We start from the raw sequence: 18,387 nt of genomic DNA, 5'->3' as shown, positions 1-18,387 counted from the left end.
TTTGCTTCCTTGTCTTTCGAGTTTCGATATCTACACTCTGTGGCACTACCAAACTACACCATAAACGCTAGCTCATGAGTGTAGATTTGCTCATGTGGAACACATAAGGGTGAGTCTACACTTGTGAGCTAGCTTGTCTAAAGTGATACATTTCAGTTTGCTAGGAAATCAATAGTTAAGCAAGAAAACACATTAAAACTAATGTTGAAGACATCACTTTGTACCAACTCAATTGTTTGTTCAAGATTTCATTTTACAAAGTTAACTCAAGATGCTAAAAACATTTGAGCTGAAGTAAAAACAGTTCCCAAAGAAGAGATTTTACCTTTTATTAGCTTTAGTGGATATCCAATTTTTGGCCAAAAGAGTAAGGGCTCCAACTCCAGTAGCCATCCAGACTCCAAAGAAGAACGAGGGCATGTGGACGACTGATTTTCCTTTGTTCTGCATCATCTCCCACATCAAGTTGACGTCATCAGCGTGCCACAGACTCAAGTGTATAGCCAACGTCATTCTCAGATCAGAACTCAGCGGGGTGTGGAAAGCTTCCAAACAAACGGGACAACACGCCTTCATAATCCCAGCATCCTTGTCTTTTATTATCGAGACTCTTCTTGCCACTGCTATTGCTCTATCTCGCAAAGGCTTCCCAACAGGCCTAGAAATCTGTACACGTATTCTTTAGGCACCACTAGGATTATACATTTAATATAAACATCAGACTGTTGCTAAGGAAAAGTATAGTACCATTATTAGTTTACACAATCGCATCCACGTCAACCGCACCAACCTACTCATCTTCCCTCTTCTCGGCAGTGAAGGCTACTCAACAATAAGTTGCATGCAAGTAACTGTTTGGCAATACACAGAGCAAATGAGTGACAGAAACAATAGTTAACTTCAAATGCAGTTAAAGATGATGGTCACAGATAAAGCCTTTCATTCTATTGACCGTTAAGAAGAGATATCAACTTCAATGTTGCAAATGACACAGGAAACAGCTCAATCAAGATTACTCTATAACTACTTTCTGCAATTTTCTCCAAGAACTTGTATGACAATCTCCACAACACAAGCACAATATTAACAGGGAAAGAGAAACCTCAGTACCTCACCACAAGCTCATACTCCAAGCAGAATTATAATAGTAAATGGGTATTCTATTAACAAATTGTTGAATATTCCAGTAATACACACACTCATCAGAAAATCTAAGGACAATCCAGCCAAGTTAGTCAGACTATTGACTTGTAACCATAAGTTACAAGTTCAACTCCCAACAAGAGTGTTCTATTGGCTTTCTTGATTTCAGAATGTCAGTTATGAGCAAACTAGGCTAGTTTCCAGACTATGGTCAATGGCCACACCACGTGATTTACCCGTGCACACAGTCACATAGTGGCTGCGGGTTTCCTTTGTCACTCAAAAAACAGAAACACTATCTAATACTTAAGCTCCAAAATCTTCAATCCTCTAATACAACCATAAACAAACATTGCAGCACTAATTATATTCATCCAGCAGCATAAAACACACAACCATTCAGAATGAACATCCACTGGCCAAAGACAAAAACAAAGACAAATTTTGGGTCTTTGGGTCCTTCCCCAATTTCTTTACGGTTCTTCTGATAGCAAACCGTTTTAGTTGACACATAAAATTATTAAGGAACAACTGTTTTCAATGAAAAGGAGTTCTTTTTCAGACTTGAAGAAGCATAAAGAAACAAAGGGTTAATACATTGGGAGTGAAGACAAGGGGAAAACTGAAAGGGCATCTGTGAATAGTGAAAATTCTTCGTAAGCAGAAAGACAATAAACGCGACAATGTATCAAGACAGAAGATGAATTTGAAGTGTACGTACCGAGCATAAGGTGCGGACTTGTAGATATGAAGAATTGGGGTTCAGAGGAAACGAAGAGAGGAAAGTTGCGAGCTTGAGGGATTTAAAGGAAAGGAATCTGTTCAAAAGGAAAAAGCGAGAGAGGGAAGAAGAGAAAGTCGTGCTGCTGACTACTGTAGACAGGTATAATATTATTGAAAGAAATGAGTGTTATTAAATATCCTATTTACTTTTATAGTATTGATTACTTTTTTTTGAAAACTATAGTGTTGATTACTAATAATATTCATATAACAAAAAATTGTATTTGATACAATCCGCTCGATATCTATAAGCGTATGAAATTTGTAATTAATAGAGAAGAGAGAGGAGAGTGTTAATGGACTCAGAAACCTTGGCATCCATGGAGCCCAATCTCCAAAGCCCTGCCGCGAAATCTCCGGCGCCACAACTACCGCCGCCGTCGACGCCACAATCCTCTCAAGTTTTGCGGCAGTGGAGGCCGGCGGCGCAGCGGAATATCAAAAACCAGTGGTTGAAATTGGTTTCTCTCTGGAAGGATTGGCTCTCTTCCTCCTCCTCCGCTCGCTCGCACGCCACTTCTCTAGTGAACTCTTATCTCTCGCAGAGGTAAAACCGATTGAAAAAGGGATGAAAATTTCCCAAAATTCCCCCCTCCCTGTTCACTGCACATCAATTTCACCTCTTCATAATCAAGTTTAGAATGCAATTTTTGTCCTCCATCAAGCTAACCCTCGAGTCCCCATTGAGTCTGAAATTGAATGAATGAATGAATTTCGATATACATATGAACTGGATCTGGTTGGAGTGCTGAGTATAATCTGTTTCTCTGCTTGTTTCCTGCAATTTCTATACAGGTACATGGATGGAATGGAGTTGGGAGTTTTGAGTGATGTGCCAGATATAAGAAAGAAAGCATGCCATAAGTTATCCAGGCAGCAGGTGAATGAATGATTCTGGAATGGGAACAATGAAGCAGCATATCATTCCATTACCTTGGATGTTTGCAATGAGTTTAAAGCCACTAACTTCATCTTTATTTTGTCCCTTTCTTCCTCTTTAGGTGACCAATAGAAGTAACCTCTTGTCATCCTACAAAAATATGGTAAGTATGTGAAGATTGCAAACATGATAACATTCTGGACAAAATTTTGAAGTAGTTTTGGTCTTTCGTATAGTTAGAGCTGCTGCTATTGATCTTGGTTTTCTTTTCCTCTCTAATGCAATGAATGCCTATATATCAAAGTCTAGCTGATAGAAATTACTTTCGTCATCGGTAGTTTATGAGTTCTTGTGTGGATGTCCTGGAAAAACTTGTGTGTCTAATTTATGTGTGTATATACACCACTGTATAATTCTTGACTGATAACATCTGCAATGCTCTTTGTTCATGAGATTCCTAATTTTCTTGGCCTGGATGCGGTTGAAACTTTCACCTTATAACATGTGGAGGTGGAAGCATTTTGTTCTGAGGAAGAAGAAAGATATCAGATTTTCATTAATCTGAAAGTTTGGTTTAGTCTTTTTTTTTTTTTTTGAAAACAAACAGAGATACTTCATTAATTCAAATCCGAAACAAGTACAAAAGTTTGGTTTAGTCTAAACTCTAGAATTAATTTTACCTTGGAAACATTTTCAAAAACATTTTCAATTTGTCAATATCCAGATCAAATAGGAGGAGTGCTCTAAAAGTCGAATTAGTAGCTTTTACATAGTATCTGCATTCTCTGTATCAACTATTGCTATTATTTTGATTTCTTTTTCTGCAAAATTATGTAAAGTTGAACTGTGGGGATATTTGTGTTTTGATTTATATGCGACTTTATACAGGTTGGCATTGTAACTCAGATGGTCAACACTTCTAGATCCATGAGGTGTTATCTCAGAGGGACCAGCAGCAGCCCAATTATACAGTTTTCTAGCAACCAAGATAACCAGAATGACACTGGCGATGGTGGCGGAGTTCCTGTGTTCACATTTTTGGCAATCGCTTCTTTTGGTATGCCTTTCTTTGAAGCTCTAACAATAATGTTTGCACTGGATCAAAGCTTCCTGACAGTTGTTCAAATGATTTCAGAGAAAATGGCGGAAGAGTTGGTTCAAATGTTAAAATCTGAAATGAGTTTAAAGGTCAGTTGCCAATCTAGCCCTCAATAATGGGAGACTTCCCCTTTTTCAAAACAATTTGCATGAAAATTTGATATAACATGCAGCGGTTACTTGTAATGGAGTTGTGCTCCATTAGTGACAAAGATAACAACAGCATTGTTTGGTCAGAGGAGTTATATCCGGGGGAGTTTGATGATCTCATTATATGCGGTTTGTACTCCGATGAAGCTAGTGAGCTAATCTTTCCAAGTGACGCAAGTTACAAATCAGATATGCCTACAAATTTATCTGGCCATCAAGAAGAGCGGAATGTTCTCCAGGTATTGGATTAACTTTGCAATCTGCATATAGTTCTGTATTAATGACATATTATGGAACTTTTTCAAAGATGAGGATAACTTAGTATCCAATTGGGGCTTAGACCACGAACATTTATGATACATTCATAGTTCTTGAGTACAGTCTATCCTCGGGAGTAGATGAAATAGGATCCCTTTGGTTTTAATAAACACGAAATTGTCATATTACCATGGATACCTCAAGGCCATTGTGACATGCTGATGCTAGATATATGGAGGAACTTGGTAATTGAAACCGTTATATCTGCAGGTATACTTAACAACATGGCTTGCAGAAGTGAAGATTGACAGATTGAGGTAACATTGTTTTCATCAGAGTTTTGTGCTAACTTTTTGTATGCTCACTATAAAAAGAGAATGAAACATCTTCAATCAAATATGCTTTGCTGCCATACTCTATTGCCCTCATTCTATTGTTTCTTTCAGGATCGATGAAATATTCGCCATAGTAGGAGAGGAAGTTCACATTACTCTCTCTTCTTGACCATGGAAGCTGGAGGCTGGAGCTATGCCTATAACAAAGACTAATTTTGTACACTTCATCTTGTACTTGTACATTGATACCTATAACAAAGACTAATTTTGTACACTTCATCTTGCGATTATTTCATATCTTATCTTGTGACTGTAAATACATAATGTGTTAACTGAAGGTACAAGTTTTTATATCAGGGTTCACAATGCAATATGAATCCTGATCCATGATATAACAATTGGAGATCACCAATGCCTTTCTTCAATGTTATTAGTGATTGTATTTAGTTTTGAAATCAGTTTTACAAGTACAATAACAAAATCTGCCAAAATTCAAATGAAACCAAAGTAATAATCTAAATTAAACAAAATATTACAACAAAAAGATCTCTAAGAAACTTTTAACCAAATATCGATATATTATACAATACATGCTATGTAATTTATGTGTGATGCGCAATGTGCGTAGCCAATAACATGAATATTTTGCATTGTGGATTTCTGAGGCCTAATAACTCTTCTCCCCATTTTCTTGTAAAAATAAAAAATAAAATGATGGGGCAACATTCCTTCATTTCAAATAAGTATACACATGGACTGCATTTGTATTGTCTCAATAATATCATCAATGGCCTAAAAGGGAAAAGATCAAAGCCTATCTTAACCAAACTAATGGTCATCCACTCTGATTTCTGTGGTTTCCATGTGTTGTAGCGGGTGGCAGTGCATTGTGCATATACCCAGGACTAAAAGAATATTGCAACTAGAAATGGGGAAGAATAAATTTAATCATAGAGAAAGACATTGTACCCCAACAGGAAGATCTGTTTTAGTCATTGGAAGTGCAGTCACGTATCTCTGTGGCTGACCTTGAAGAATACGTGGATCTGAGGAAGATGAAGCATTAGCTTGCCCACGGTTATAGAACTTTGCAAATCGGTTGATAATTGAGAACTTCTCCACATCTTGGCTTTCCAGTGTCAAATCCAAAAATGATTCGCTGTAGTCCAGTCTGCATGCAGCAAAGATTGTATGAGGGAAAAAACAGGAGGAATAAGCAGAAAATCTGAAAATGGAAAAGAAAAGTTGGTGAAAATAAATAATCTGAGCTTGAGACAGATTGTTTATTTCACCGGGCAAGCTCAAACATCATAGATTAGGCGCAGCTCATTTGCACCTGTTACTACATCATTGCAGTATTGGTCTCATTTTCTTTTAGACTCAAAAACAATAAATGAGAAACAAAGATGTAGGGCATTACTCCCACAAATCATCTTCTAACTTCCTTTTTCTCTCTTCGAATTGTTCCACAATTTTTGAAAAATGCTTATCACCATTGCTCTCTGATGTTTTGTGCGTATCAAATGATCTACAGAACATATTAAGAAATATTATTAGAGGAAAAAAAACCCAAATAAGACGTTTAAACAAGCTCCACATAAATCCAAGGAAAACTTACAGCTCTTTGTCATCATCTGCCTTGGTCATACTGGTCTTCCCATTAAAGCTAGAAACCAGGCCACATGCACCACCCAAAGCCAATCTAGAAGCTGAGTAAACCACATTCTCAAACTTCAACTTGGAATCTGCTGAAAGAATTGATGCAGGTGGAGGGTGAAATAATTGCTGCATAAGCTGAGTTGTCAAGAGAAGCCTTCTTTTAGCTCTTAGCCTTGGTGGCACTTCAGTCAAACTGATGTCTTCTTCAACCTTTCATTACAAGAAGCTATTTAGAAACCAAAAACAAAGTATAATCCAAAGCACACAATAGTACAACCAACTTAAATATTGCACCTTTTCAGTAAGCCGATTGGTTCCTTTTGCCCAAGCTCTTTCTGCAGTACTACCACTGCAAGACAGTTCAAGCATATTAGCAGGTGCCAGGCACTAGTTATATTTAAGGACAATATACTAAAGATGCATAGAGGCAATGAAACCTCAAGTGACATTGGAATGATTATTGATGTTAGGAAAATAAAAACCTTATATTCTGAAGATCCTGCAAATCCTGTGAAACCTCTTTGTACCAAGGAATCAGATCTTCTGTAACACGCATGCGCTTCTTTGGTCTTGGTATTGAATGCTGACCAGTCATGTTTACTGACAAAGATCGTGAAGGAAAATGCTCAACATGTACTGGTGTTGGGAGCGAGCTTTGCCCAACATTACTATGTTGGCTTCTATCAGTATTAGCACCCATTAGTTGCTGCATGGAATTAATTGCATGCAAACTATTGGAGGACTTCTGAAAAGTGAAAGGTGGTTCAGCAATTTGCGCAGCAGCAGCTTTTTGTGCCTCATGCATTGGCAATGTCTGCCCATTTTTACTGGTTCCATACCGATTAAACCAAGATTGTGCCATCTGGGGAGTAATCTGATTGTGCTCCTGTTTAACAGAAATACTATTTGCAAGAGAACTGCTCTGAGAATCATACTGACAAAGTGCGGGAATATCCTGAGTAGGTACTGTTCCTTGTTGAGCAGTTCTGTTTCTTTCCAAATTATCTGACCCAGGCAAGCTTAACATTCCAGAATCTCCTGAAGGAGAGGATGCATGAGACATTTGTTGACCACCTGGACTGCCATCTGGTGCTCTAATTCTTTTCAGCATCATATTGCTTTGTTCAGTCTCCATGTTCTTCATGGCCCGCATTTGATTTATTGAGTAGTTAAGATGAGAAAAGTTATTTGGTTTCAAAGACTGGCCAAAGGCTTCGATATCTTTCTGCATTGATGTTGAATTCACAGGAGATACATCCGAAATGGTCTTGACAGTAGCTTCTCCTTGGGATTGATTCAGTTCCTGAGCAGAGTCAATGTTTCTAGAGGATTGTGGCTTTGCTTGTTTCATTTCTCCCTGAACATTACCCAATGAATTTACAGAAATTGCATCAATCTCAGATGAGAACTTCCTTCCATTTGTCGTATCTTGATCCCCTTGACTGCCTAAAGCAGAGGACGATGATTCAACAATATTCAATTGGTTTGACAACTCCTTACGAAACTGAACACCAAATAGATGTGCCTGAGAATTGGTTGAAATATTATTCAGTACTTCTGATAAGGACTTTTGTTGAGAGATGCCAGAAACAGTGGTAGGCTGAGAAACTGGAAGATGCTGAACTGATGTTTGAGGGGTTGAGACCCCTTCACAAGTATTGCTGTAACTAGTTGGCTTAGCAGTATCCAAGGATGTAGGTAGGTTGGCATGTGAACTATTGCCCATTGCCTCGCGTGAGAAAATTTCCATAGAAAGACCACCAGAAGCTTCCCCCTGAGAATCATCTTTCCCTGCAGAATTCGCAGCGCATTTGAAAGAATTATTGGACTGATTTATCAAAGCCTGTCCAGTAACCATCTGCTGATTTTCAAGCAGGCTTCTTGAAGACATATAGCCAGAACTAAATGCTGATGAAAATTTTCCATGCATCTTATAAAGAGTGGATTCATTCTTGCTGTTTCCTGGGACTCCAGATCTGTTATTACTCAACTCTCCATGGATTGTACCACGGGAAAAAGGTGAAGATTGAACCTGAGATGGAGGAGCAGCCTGTGCTTGACCATTTTCACCAATCTCAACAGCAGAATGAATCACAAATGAAGAATTAACAGTTTGCATAGAGCTTTGAGATGAAAGTAAGTTATTTTTAGTTGGCATGCATTGGGATGGAGGACCAAGCTGTAAGCCATATCCTTGAGAAGCTGATGAATGGCTTCGCTGCAGGTGTGCCATAGACCCATCTGAGTTTTCCGCTTCTGGCATTTCAGATGATGCATTCTGCTGCATTGAGGCACCAAATTCTCTGGATTGATCCACCTTCTGTAGAAGCTGTAGCATGTTTGGACTGCAATAATAGAACAGTTCACAATATTAAAGAAAACTATAAGGTGTAGATTAAATACATGGAGTTTTTATAACATTTGTGATGAGCTTCACAAGAGAATGAGGTTACTGATAATCTATCTAATACTATCAATTGTCATTGCATTCAAAAGCAAACTGCACATATGTTACAGCATTCAATTAAAACAGTCCAAATGAATAAACAACAAATTAATGGCAGATTCCATTAACATAAAGTGAACTGATTCACAAGAGATGAAGAATACAGTTATCAAATACCTAGATGGAGACTCAGCATTAGGTGAGTGAATATCAATAGATCTACTCAAACGGGCAGCCATATTTGATCCAGAGCTAGGGAAGCAGCTCTGAGAATGTGCCTCAGCTAGGCCTTTGCCATCTCTTAGGCCATCTAATGGTTGCCTCTGTAAATAAAATCCAATAATACTGTCAGACCAGAATTTGGAGTATACATTACATGTGTGACACTGGGAACACATTTACCTTTCCCACATCAATAGAACTCTTTGGAACCTGAGGGGAAAACATTGACTGGCCAAACTGGGCATTCTGCTGAACCACAGTCTGTTTGTGTATAGGCTTTTTCACTCCATGAGGATCTACATCTTCATCCAGGTTTCCCATAGGGTGATACTGAAATTTCCGTGTAGAAATTTTCTTGCCAACTTGGTTAGTAAACTTTTCCTTGCCAGGCCTTGAATCACTAACATCAGACAACGCATTTCCCCTCAAACTACCAACAGATGTGTGGTGTGATACGTTGGAGTGGTAGCTGTCATTGGAGTTCTCCTGTTTGTCTCTGTTATCCATCTCATGAGTTTTAACTTCTCTATCAGAGGTGGCTTGCAATGAGTTTGAAAATTGGTTATCCCTGATAACACGAAGCTGTGATTCCTCCAAGCCATCACTTCCTTGACCCTTAGCAAAGGGGTTTGCATTCTTCCAATAATTAATTTGAGAACTACTAGAAAGAAATTGACTGGATTCCTCAGCACTCCTCATAGAACTTGGCTTCAAAGTAAAGCCAGCAGTATTCAAGCCATTGATCTCAGAGTTCACATGGGCATTAGCAACAGATGATCTAGCAGGCTGCAAATCAACAGCTGGGCTAGGGCCAGGATCAGCTTTGTATGAAGCACCACCATGAACAGCTCTTGCCCTTTGTAATGAACCGGCATCCATCCACTTGCTTCCTTGCTCAGACGGTTGCACAAATCTCTGAGAAGAATGTGTTTGCAGACCATGGCCAAGTTCATAGGGAAGTTTATGACCAGACTGATGGGACCCTTGGAGATTGCAATAACTATCGTTCACATTAGTACAGTCAGAAGGCCGAATAGGCTCAGAACTCAACGATGAAGCAATAGGCACTTTGCCTTCAGCAAAAGAATTTGGCAGTTTACCACTGTTACATGTTGAAATGTTTTGATTCCCTGATGGACCATCAGAAATGTGAAAATTCAAACCACTCCACTCTTCCCGTGGTTGTACATCAGTGCTAGAAGTTTCTGCAACAGCAGACTGCATGAGAGCACTCCAAGTACCGCCATTGAGTAGACCTGTACCATCAACTGAATCACAGGCTTCCCCACTCAAATTGGTGCTCTTACCAAAGGCAGCCCATATATTATCATCTGAACCAAACAAAATTTTTTCTTCTGTAGGATCAAGACCTACATCATTGTGTGAGGAGGCAGCTTGCGTTTCTGTTTTTTCCAGTGAGTTTGTTGAAGGAAGAGCCAGTTCCTGTCGCAATTGGAATTCCTGCACAGATGTACTTCTTTGCATGGAATTCACTTGCTGAAAGTTCTCCGCATTAATTGTACTGTTTAAAGACTCGCCAGGAGCATGTCCAAAGAAATTTTCACTTTGGAATTTCTGTTTAGAAGCAAGTGCTCTGTCCTGACTGCCAAGCTGATCTGGCAATGCAAAATACTGATTACCTTGAAATGAATTATTGAAGGAATCTGTTGGCTGTATGTATGTCCTATCAGTCATCGTCTGGGTATATTGGGTTACACCTGCTCTTGAACTTGAAACAGGAACTCCATAAAGAGATTGGTCGGTCTGCTGAGGAATTAAACCCATTAAGTTTTGTCCTTGACCATGATTAGTAGAAATGAGACCATTAGAGGAACCCTGCAATCCTGGTGAATGTCGCTGCAACCAGTTTGTGTTACCAGTTTCAGTTGCCCATGGATAACTAACTCCACCTGAATTTATAGTGCCATTACCCAAAGAAGAGGGATGGCTGCTTGATGTCACCTTAGAAAAGGGTGAAATCTGGTTGAAGGTATTTTGTTGCCTTGCATCTAGTTGTTGAAGTTGCTGTTGTCGCTGAAGTTCCTGCATTCTCATCAGCATTATTTGCTGTTGCATGTCATTAAACCCAGACTGCTGGCGCTGAGGGGGTTGCAGCATATTTGATTGGTGAGAACTCAATTGGTGTTGACTCCCAAAAAGATTAAAACTACCAGGAGATTCAGAAGCTTCAGACCTAACTGGTGTGTGAGTCTGATGCTCAGGTCCCACACCTTGTTGTGAATCATAGAAAGATGAGCCTAATGATGCTACATTACATTGATCAGAACCTGTGTTCACAGCAAGAAACTTTCCTTCATCTTGACGCGCCTGGTAAAGATGTCCATACATGTAGTCGTTAAAATTTTGCTGTTGACTCTGCAATTGGCTTTTAGAAACCTCAGGCCTTGGACTGGATTGAGGGAAGTTCATGCCATGTGGACCATTCAACATATGACTGCCAGGTCCTCTCCCATTATCTACTACTGAAACAAAGGGGAAAGAGACAATTATATCCTCAAACAATACTATATAGCCATAAGGCATCTAAATTCCCTAAGTAAAAAAGATACTTGCACCCTAATCAGTTCAGCAACCAAGAAACTTTCTAAAGAGAGATTAACAGAAAGGTCAGACAATGCATAAGGGTAATGCATCTTACAGTGTTTACAGAAGGAAAAGGTGCACAGCCTTTAAGAATATTTTTAAAGAACTTTACATCCCAACCAGAATCCAAACAATCAACAAATGACTTGGCCATTACACCAAGCCCAACCTCCATTTCACAACACCAGAAGAGACATGTAATTCAATTGAAAAATCAATCCATAAATACCTGGAGGCTGCAAATTGTAACCTTTTGGGTTGGAACCCAGTAAACCAATTGGTCTCGGGTTTTCATTCAACAGATTATTATTATTATTCAGAGCTGGCCAATTCCCATCCAGCACCTGTGCTTGATGCTGTCCCTGTGAGAAGTTCTCTTGTGCAAAGAAATTGTGGAGCCTATCTCCAACTTCGTTGCCAGGCATTGATGGTGTTAAGTCCAAAATCTTTAATCCGTATATCAAACTCTAACCAATTATGTGAGATGCCAATGATGTGAAAGCTGACTATCAACAATTGAGGCCAAATTTAAAATCCAAATTCAAGCATAATCACATTTGAAATCCCACTTTTCTTGAAATATACAATCCACATCCAGCATCCTCACCACAACCTCCTGCAAAAGACACATCAAGTTCGGTGAAACACTTCTACTGACAACAGTTTAATAACAAGCACTCTTTTCATCGTTAGAGTTTGTCGCTTTACCTTATGGCACAAAGTTTTATGGAAATTCACTTTTATAATAATATACTACTACTACTACTAATAATAATAATAAGTGATATACATATAATTTGAACTACAAATAGAAAAACATGCACACAACAAAGCCCTCCCCCCATCCCCTGTAAAATACAGGTTATATGCAATGACAGTTGATCATGCAACAGATACTGCATTAGCATATTGAGCAGGGGAGGATAAACAAAACCCAAGTTGTCTCCCTCTAGGCACAAAGTTTAGTTGATCTCATAAAACTTATATCCCTTGCTCCATTGATTTTTTTACTATCATGAAAATAACTAATAAAATGTTAAACCTCTAAAACTACCAACAAAATATTGACATTTGACAAAGCAATAATAACCCTCTGAAATGAAAATATTCAATTGAATAGCCTCTACTCAACTTGTTTAATAGCTACTCCAGCCAATAAGGCCATGCTTTTCTCTACATATTTACTTGAAATATACAAATATTCTTTGATTCATAACCCAAAAAAAAAAAAAAAAAAAAAAAAAAAAAAAAAAAANTTAAAGACTCGCCAGGAGCATGTCCAAAGAAATTTTCACTTTGGAATTTCTGTTTAGAAGCAAGTGCTCTGTCCTGACTGCCAAGCTGATCTGGCAATGCAAAATACTGATTACCTTGAAATGAATTATTGAAGGAATCTGTTGGCTGTATGTATGTCCTATCAGTCATCGTCTGGGTATATTGGGTTACACCTGCTCTTGAACTTGAAACAGGAACTCCATAAAGAGATTGGTCGGTCTGCTGAGGAATTAAACCCATTAAGTTTTGTCCTTGACCATGATTAGTAGAAATGAGACCATTAGAGGAACCCTGCAATCCTGGTGAATGTCGCTGCAACCAGTTTGTGTTACCAGTTTCAGTTGCCCATGGATAACTAACTCCACCTGAATTTATAGTGCCATTACCCAAAGAAGAGGGATGGCTGCTTGATGTCACCTTAGAAAAGGGTGAAATCTGGTTGAAGGTATTTTGTTGCCTTGCATCTAGTTGTTGAAGTTGCTGTTGTCGCTGAAGTTCCTGCATTCTCATCAGCATTATTTGCTGTTGCATGTCATTAAACCCAGACTGCTGGCGCTGAGGGGGTTGCAGCATATTTGATTGGTGAGAACTCAATTGGTGTTGACTCCCAAAAAGATTAAAACTACCAGGAGATTCAGAAGCTTCAGACCTAACTGGTGTGTGAGTCTGATGCTCAGGTCCCACACCTTGTTGTGAATCATAGAAAGATGAGCCTAATGATGCTACATTACATTGATCAGAACCTGTGTTCACAGCAAGAAACTTTCCTTCATCTTGACGCGCCTGGTAAAGATGTCCATACATGTAGTCGTTAAAATTTTGCTGTTGACTCTGCAATTGGCTTTTAGAAACCTCAGGCCTTGGACTGGATTGAGGGAAGTTCATGCCATGTGGACCATTCAACATATGACTGCCAGGTCCTCTCCCATTATCTACTACTGAAACAAAGGGGAAAGAGACAATTATATCCTCAAACAATACTATATAGCCATAAGGCATCTAAATTCCCTAAGTAAAAAAGATACTTGCACCCTAATCAGTTCAGCAACCAAGAAACTTTCTAAAGAGAGATTAACAGAAAGGTCAGACAATGCATAAGGGTAATGCATCTTACAGTGTTTACAGAAGGAAAAGGTGCACAGCCTTTAAGAATATTTTTAAAGAACTTTACATCCCAACCAGAATCCAAACAATCAACAAATGACTTGGCCATTACACCAAGCCCAACCTCCATTTCACAACACCAGAAGAGACATGTAATTCAATTGAAAAATCAATCCATAAATACCTGGAGGCTGCAAATTGTAACCTTTTGGGTTGGAACCCAGTAAACCAATTGGTCTCGGGTTTTCATTCAACAGATTATTATTATTATTCAGAGCTGGCCAATTCCCATCCAGCACCTGTGCTTGATGCTGTCCCTGTGAGAAGTTCTCTTGTGCAAAGAAATTGTGGAGCCTATCTCCAACTTCGTTGCCAGGCATTGATGGTGTTAAGTCCAAAATCTTTAATCCGTATATCAAACTCTAACCAATTATGTGAGATGCCAATGATGTGAAAGCTGACTATCAACAATTGAGGCCAAATTTAAAATCCAAATTCAAGCATAATCACATTTGAAATCCCACTTTTCTTGAAATATACAATCCACATCCAGCATCCTCACCACAACCTCCTGCAAAAGACACATCAAGTTCGGTGAAACACTTCTACTGACAACAGTTTAATAACAAGCACTCTTTTCATCGTTAGAGTTTGTCGCTTTACCTTATGGCACAAAGTTTTATGGAAATTCACTTTTATAATAATATACTACTACTACTACTAATAATAATAATAAGTGATATACATATAATTTGAACTACAAATAGAAAAACATGCACACAACAAAGCCCTCCCCCCATCCCCTGTAAAATACAGGTTATATGCAATGACAGTTGATCATGCAACAGATACTGCATTAGCATATTGAGCAGGGGAGGATAAACAAAACCCAAGTTGTCTCCCTCTAGGCACAAAGTTTAGTTGATCTCATAAAACTTATATCCCTTGCTCCATTGATTTTTTTACTATCATGAAAATAACTAATAAAATGTTAAACCTCTAAAACTACCAACAAAATATTGACATTTGACAAAGCAATAATAACCCTCTGAAATGAAAATATTCAATTGAATAGCCTCTACTCAACTTGTTTAATAGCTACTCCAGCCAATAAGGCCATGCTTTTCTCTACATATTTACTTGAAATATACAAATATTCTTTGATTCATAACCCAAAAAAAAAAAAAAAAAAAAAAAAAAAACAAAGGTGTTCTAATAAAGTAAAGTGAAATCAAATATCTATATAAAGAATTTAAAAAAAATTACTCTGTAATTATAATGTTCCATAACAAAATCAAAACCTAAGGTTAAGGTTAGCGAAAATCAAAGATGCCCTCCCTTTACATGATTCCCCTCTATCTCTTTGTTCTTGTTTCATTATAGGCAAAGTGAAAGATTTAAAAATTGAGGGAACAGAAGAAATTGAGATTGAATCTCAGAATCCAACGCAAAAAGAGAGAGAAAGTACATGGAATGGAAAGAAAGAGGAGATACCTTAACAACAAGGGATGTGGAAACATACCGAGCGAGGATGAGGATGACAGAGATGAGTAGTAGAGTTTGAAGAAGGCTAAGCTTTCTATAATAATACACAAGGGATATGGAAGCATACGGAGCAAGGAGGACGATGGAGATGAGTAGGGTTTGAAGAGAGGCTAGACTTTCTATAATTATACACAAGGTATGGAAGCATACTAAGTGAGGAGGATGACGGAGATCGAAGATGAGTAGTAGGGTTTGAATTGAAGAGAGGCTAAGCTTTCTATAATTATACACAAGGGTTACCCCACCCCCACCTACCCCGAAAAAGATAGACCAGAGTAGCTGGGCATTGCTGTAATCATCATCGAAACCCCGTGTTGATGATTCATCTAGTTTCACTTTCTCGCATTCTAAATTCTTATATACATTACACATTTCCATAACCATGAATAGTAATTTTAGCAATTTTGTTTTAAAGTTGGCAATGCCAATATTAGCATAACATTTTGGGCTCATATTTAAAATCTTCCACACAGTGGTACAATTTATTACACCGAAATAATTACCTGAGGAATTCAGTAATTTGAGTCTTGCACAATGTCCAATCCGGTAAATCTTGCATCAATTAATTGAAACACCACACATTATGCTCATACTGAGTTCAACATACTTCATGAACTTTACTAAACTCAGCTAAGTCCTAATCACGATCTTGCTGGGGTAAGCTGCAAGAATTTTTCATCTCCATTCACTCCTACCAAACTCTAAATTCATCACAACTCCACAAGCCCTTGAACTATCCTGTCATTCTTAATAATTCAATGAAAATTCCCACTAGTTCTTAGGTTGTTAACAATGTTGAAATGATATTAAAAAGATTTTGAAATTATTATAACACAATAATATTCAAATGATAAATTGTAGCTGGATTATGATCTTAGCATTGTTGTACTACCATCAAAACATTATGTATTATCACATGAACATCATTGGCTAGGTGCGCCAAGCATGCCGTGGTGTACCTAGTAACTAGGTATACAACAAAGATAGATTCATTGAACCGGAAACAGACAAACACTGTTTAGAGAAGCTAACATGACCTGATGAATTGGACCACCTTTAAACATAAGCCCACATTTCGTACACAATAACACTACCCACTACTAATTCCACATAATAAAGTCCTAAAACACATAAGCCCCAACAAAGAACGTTTTCTCACACAAAAGCAACAACTTTCCAGCGAATTCTAAGCATACTAATAGAACTAATCAGTTGCATCGCAATTCACGAAGCAAAATCACAGATTGACTCCATAGTCAATCACTACACGGCTCGGCAAGCAGTTAAATGGTTGCAACACAAACCAAACGAGCGCAAAACCTAGCGGAAATTGGCCCGCCAAGTGCAGAACAGTGCATTGGTCGAGTAGAGATAGGAGTGTTAGGGTTAGAGAGCAGCCAGCAAACAAAATAAGCGAAAATAATTGAAACCGATGCACAAACCTAAGCAAAATGCCGAGGCGGACAGCAATGGAGCTCCGAATCGATCCTTCCGTTCTGCGAATTGTAGGGTTTGAAAGGGCGATAGAAATGGGAGCTTCAAAGGGTGAAAGGGGGTGTGACAGAGACAGAGAAGAGAGAGAGACTTTGCAGGAAGAAAGATAAAGAGATCGAAATTAAATTAATTAAATTAAAAAATAAAATAAACGTGTAAAAGTAAAACCAAATTATTGAGATTTTTCGTCGAACCGGATCAGCTTGGATGTCGGTTCGGCACCCGAGCCTGAGGTTCGGTCCTTGATTTGATTGGTACCTTTTGGTGTGGACTCGGTCACACGGGCAATGGGTTTTCGCCACGTAAGTTGTGGGTCCACCACTGTATTATTATTTTTCGCTTTTTCCTATTTTTGTTCAGGAAATAAATAATCCAACTGGAAAATGATTGTCAGTAGAAATATCCAAAGCTAAAGCCTTTTTTTTTTTTTTTTGAAATTTTCCCTCCAAAAAAGGTTAGAGTGCTTAGCAAAAGGGTGGGAAAAAAATGAATGACCTTTCTCATTATTTTCTTCAAGATGTAAATATCAGTCTTTTTATTACTTTTTTAAAAAAATATTTTTATAACTACACACAAACTTAACATACATTACAACTATGAAACAAGTGTGTATTATAGTTGACGAAATTTCACGTATCTTCAATATAAATAACATTCTTATTTTATAATACAATAAAACTTAATATTTATATGCTAGATAGAAACATTATATTTTCTTCCTATAACCAAAGGGAATGATAGAGGATAATCAATTTGACTAGTATAACCTTTGTGTATCTAATCACCCTTTAGGGAACTACATATGTGCATTTTATTGTTTATTTGGATGACACGTGTTCCTATAACTATCATGTATATTTATAAATTCGGTGATGGACAAAATACTATAGGTCTCACAAATATGTACAACTTACGAGGATCGGATTACGTCGCGATCCTTCTCTAATCTGCTTGTTGGTTTAAAGGGGCAAGCTTAGAGAACTGGCTATCACTCAGACAATCCCGAGCTCTTCTTAAGTGTAAGGGAAAGATCCAAAAGTCCCCTCTAAATCGCATTTAATGCGGTATTTATAGGTGATGAAAGGGAAACACATATTGGGTGACAAGTATTGGCGACGCGTGGAGCTCATGCACAAGGGGAACCTCGGATGCTCTATCGATTTGCGTGCACATGTAATTAGGTTCCTGACACCCTCGATATAGTCAAAACTGAGTCATTCCAATAAGAAAGAGCTTGGGATTCTAAGAATGGGAGGTCGGCTCAACCGTCCCGATCAATCATAGCCGGGAATAACCAAAGAGACTGGCGTACTGTTGCCAGCAAACTTCCTGCTCGGTTGACCATGCTATATCGGGTCAATGGGCCTTCTGGTTGGTAAATAGTCGAGACT

The 18,387-nt window shown here is 38.3% G+C and overlaps 2 protein-coding genes and 1 long non-coding RNA gene across 7 annotated transcripts; 1 reads left to right on the top strand and 2 right to left on the bottom strand.

The window, feature by feature from the left end:
- Window positions 1–172: 172 nt before the first annotated feature.
- LOC116022028 lies at window positions 173–1,979 on the bottom strand. Its single transcript, XR_004099126.1, has 3 exons — window positions 1,865–1,979; window positions 748–851; window positions 173–666 (listed from the first exon to the last, which is right to left on the bottom strand). It is a non-coding gene; the product is annotated as an uncharacterized LOC116022028 (long non-coding RNA).
- Window positions 1,902–4,984, top strand: LOC116022026. The gene is made up of 9 exons (XM_031262574.1): window positions 1,902–2,026; window positions 2,202–2,473; window positions 2,722–2,806; window positions 2,928–2,969; window positions 3,695–3,863; window positions 3,942–3,994; window positions 4,078–4,293; window positions 4,583–4,629; window positions 4,759–4,984. Exons 2-9 carry the CDS (start codon window positions 2,223–2,225, stop codon window positions 4,814–4,816), a joined length of 921 nt encoding a protein of 306 aa, XP_031118434.1. The 5' UTR covers window positions 1,902–2,026; window positions 2,202–2,222; the 3' UTR covers window positions 4,817–4,984.
- Window positions 4,985–5,191: 207 nt separating this feature from the next.
- Window positions 5,192–17,087, bottom strand: LOC116022025. 5 transcript variants are annotated; one of them, XM_031262568.1, is made up of 10 exons: window positions 16,945–17,087; window positions 14,142–14,528; window positions 12,856–13,791; window positions 9,155–10,521; window positions 8,930–9,075; window positions 6,789–8,651; window positions 6,601–6,655; window positions 6,266–6,516; window positions 6,068–6,175; window positions 5,192–5,818 (listed from the first exon to the last, which is right to left on the bottom strand). In XM_031262568.1, exons 2-10 carry the CDS (start codon window positions 14,335–14,337, stop codon window positions 5,596–5,598), a joined length of 5,145 nt encoding a protein of 1,714 aa, XP_031118428.1. In that variant the 5' UTR covers window positions 14,338–14,528; window positions 16,945–17,087; the 3' UTR covers window positions 5,192–5,595. The 5 variants fall into 5 exon arrangements, with proteins under 5 accessions (XP_031118428.1, XP_031118432.1, XP_031118431.1 ...); XM_031262572.1 differs by having other exon boundaries at window positions 12,856–13,788; XM_031262571.1 differs by lacking the exon at window positions 16,945–17,087 and adding an exon at window positions 16,006–16,334.
- Between the last annotated feature and the right edge of the window lie 1,300 nt (window positions 17,088–18,387).

Source organism: Ipomoea triloba, chromosome 6 (assembly GCF_003576645.1).
Source record: "Ipomoea triloba cultivar NCNSP0323 chromosome 6, ASM357664v1".
In the NCBI taxonomy this organism is placed as follows: Eukaryota; Viridiplantae; Streptophyta; class Magnoliopsida; order Solanales; family Convolvulaceae; genus Ipomoea; species Ipomoea triloba.
Note: the sequence above shows the minus strand (reverse complement) of the source record. Positions and strands in the feature narration are given on the sequence as shown.

Excerpts from the sequence above, each read along its gene's own strand:
- LOC116022025 (XM_031262568.1), bottom strand. The coding sequence starts at position 14,337 with ATGCCTGGCAACGAAGTTGGAGATAGGCTCCACAATTTCTTTGCACAA. Across the intron at positions 6,656-6,788 it reads CAGGATCTTCAGAATATAAG|TGGTAGTACTGCAGAAAGAG; the intron begins GTTTTTATTTTC and ends ACTGTCTTGCAG. Across the intron at positions 5,819-6,067 it reads TTAGAAGATGATTTGTGGGA|ACTGGACTACAGCGAATCAT; the intron begins GTAATGCCCTAC and ends TGCTGCATGCAG.
- LOC116022026 (XM_031262574.1), top strand. The coding sequence starts at position 2,223 with ATGGACTCAGAAACCTTGGCATCCATGGAGCCCAATCTCCAAAGCCCT. Across the intron at positions 2,474-2,721 it reads AACTCTTATCTCTCGCAGAG|GTACATGGATGGAATGGAGT; the intron begins GTAAAACCGATT and ends ATTTCTATACAG. Across the intron at positions 2,970-3,694 it reads TGTCATCCTACAAAAATATG|GTTGGCATTGTAACTCAGAT; the intron begins GTAAGTATGTGA and ends GACTTTATACAG.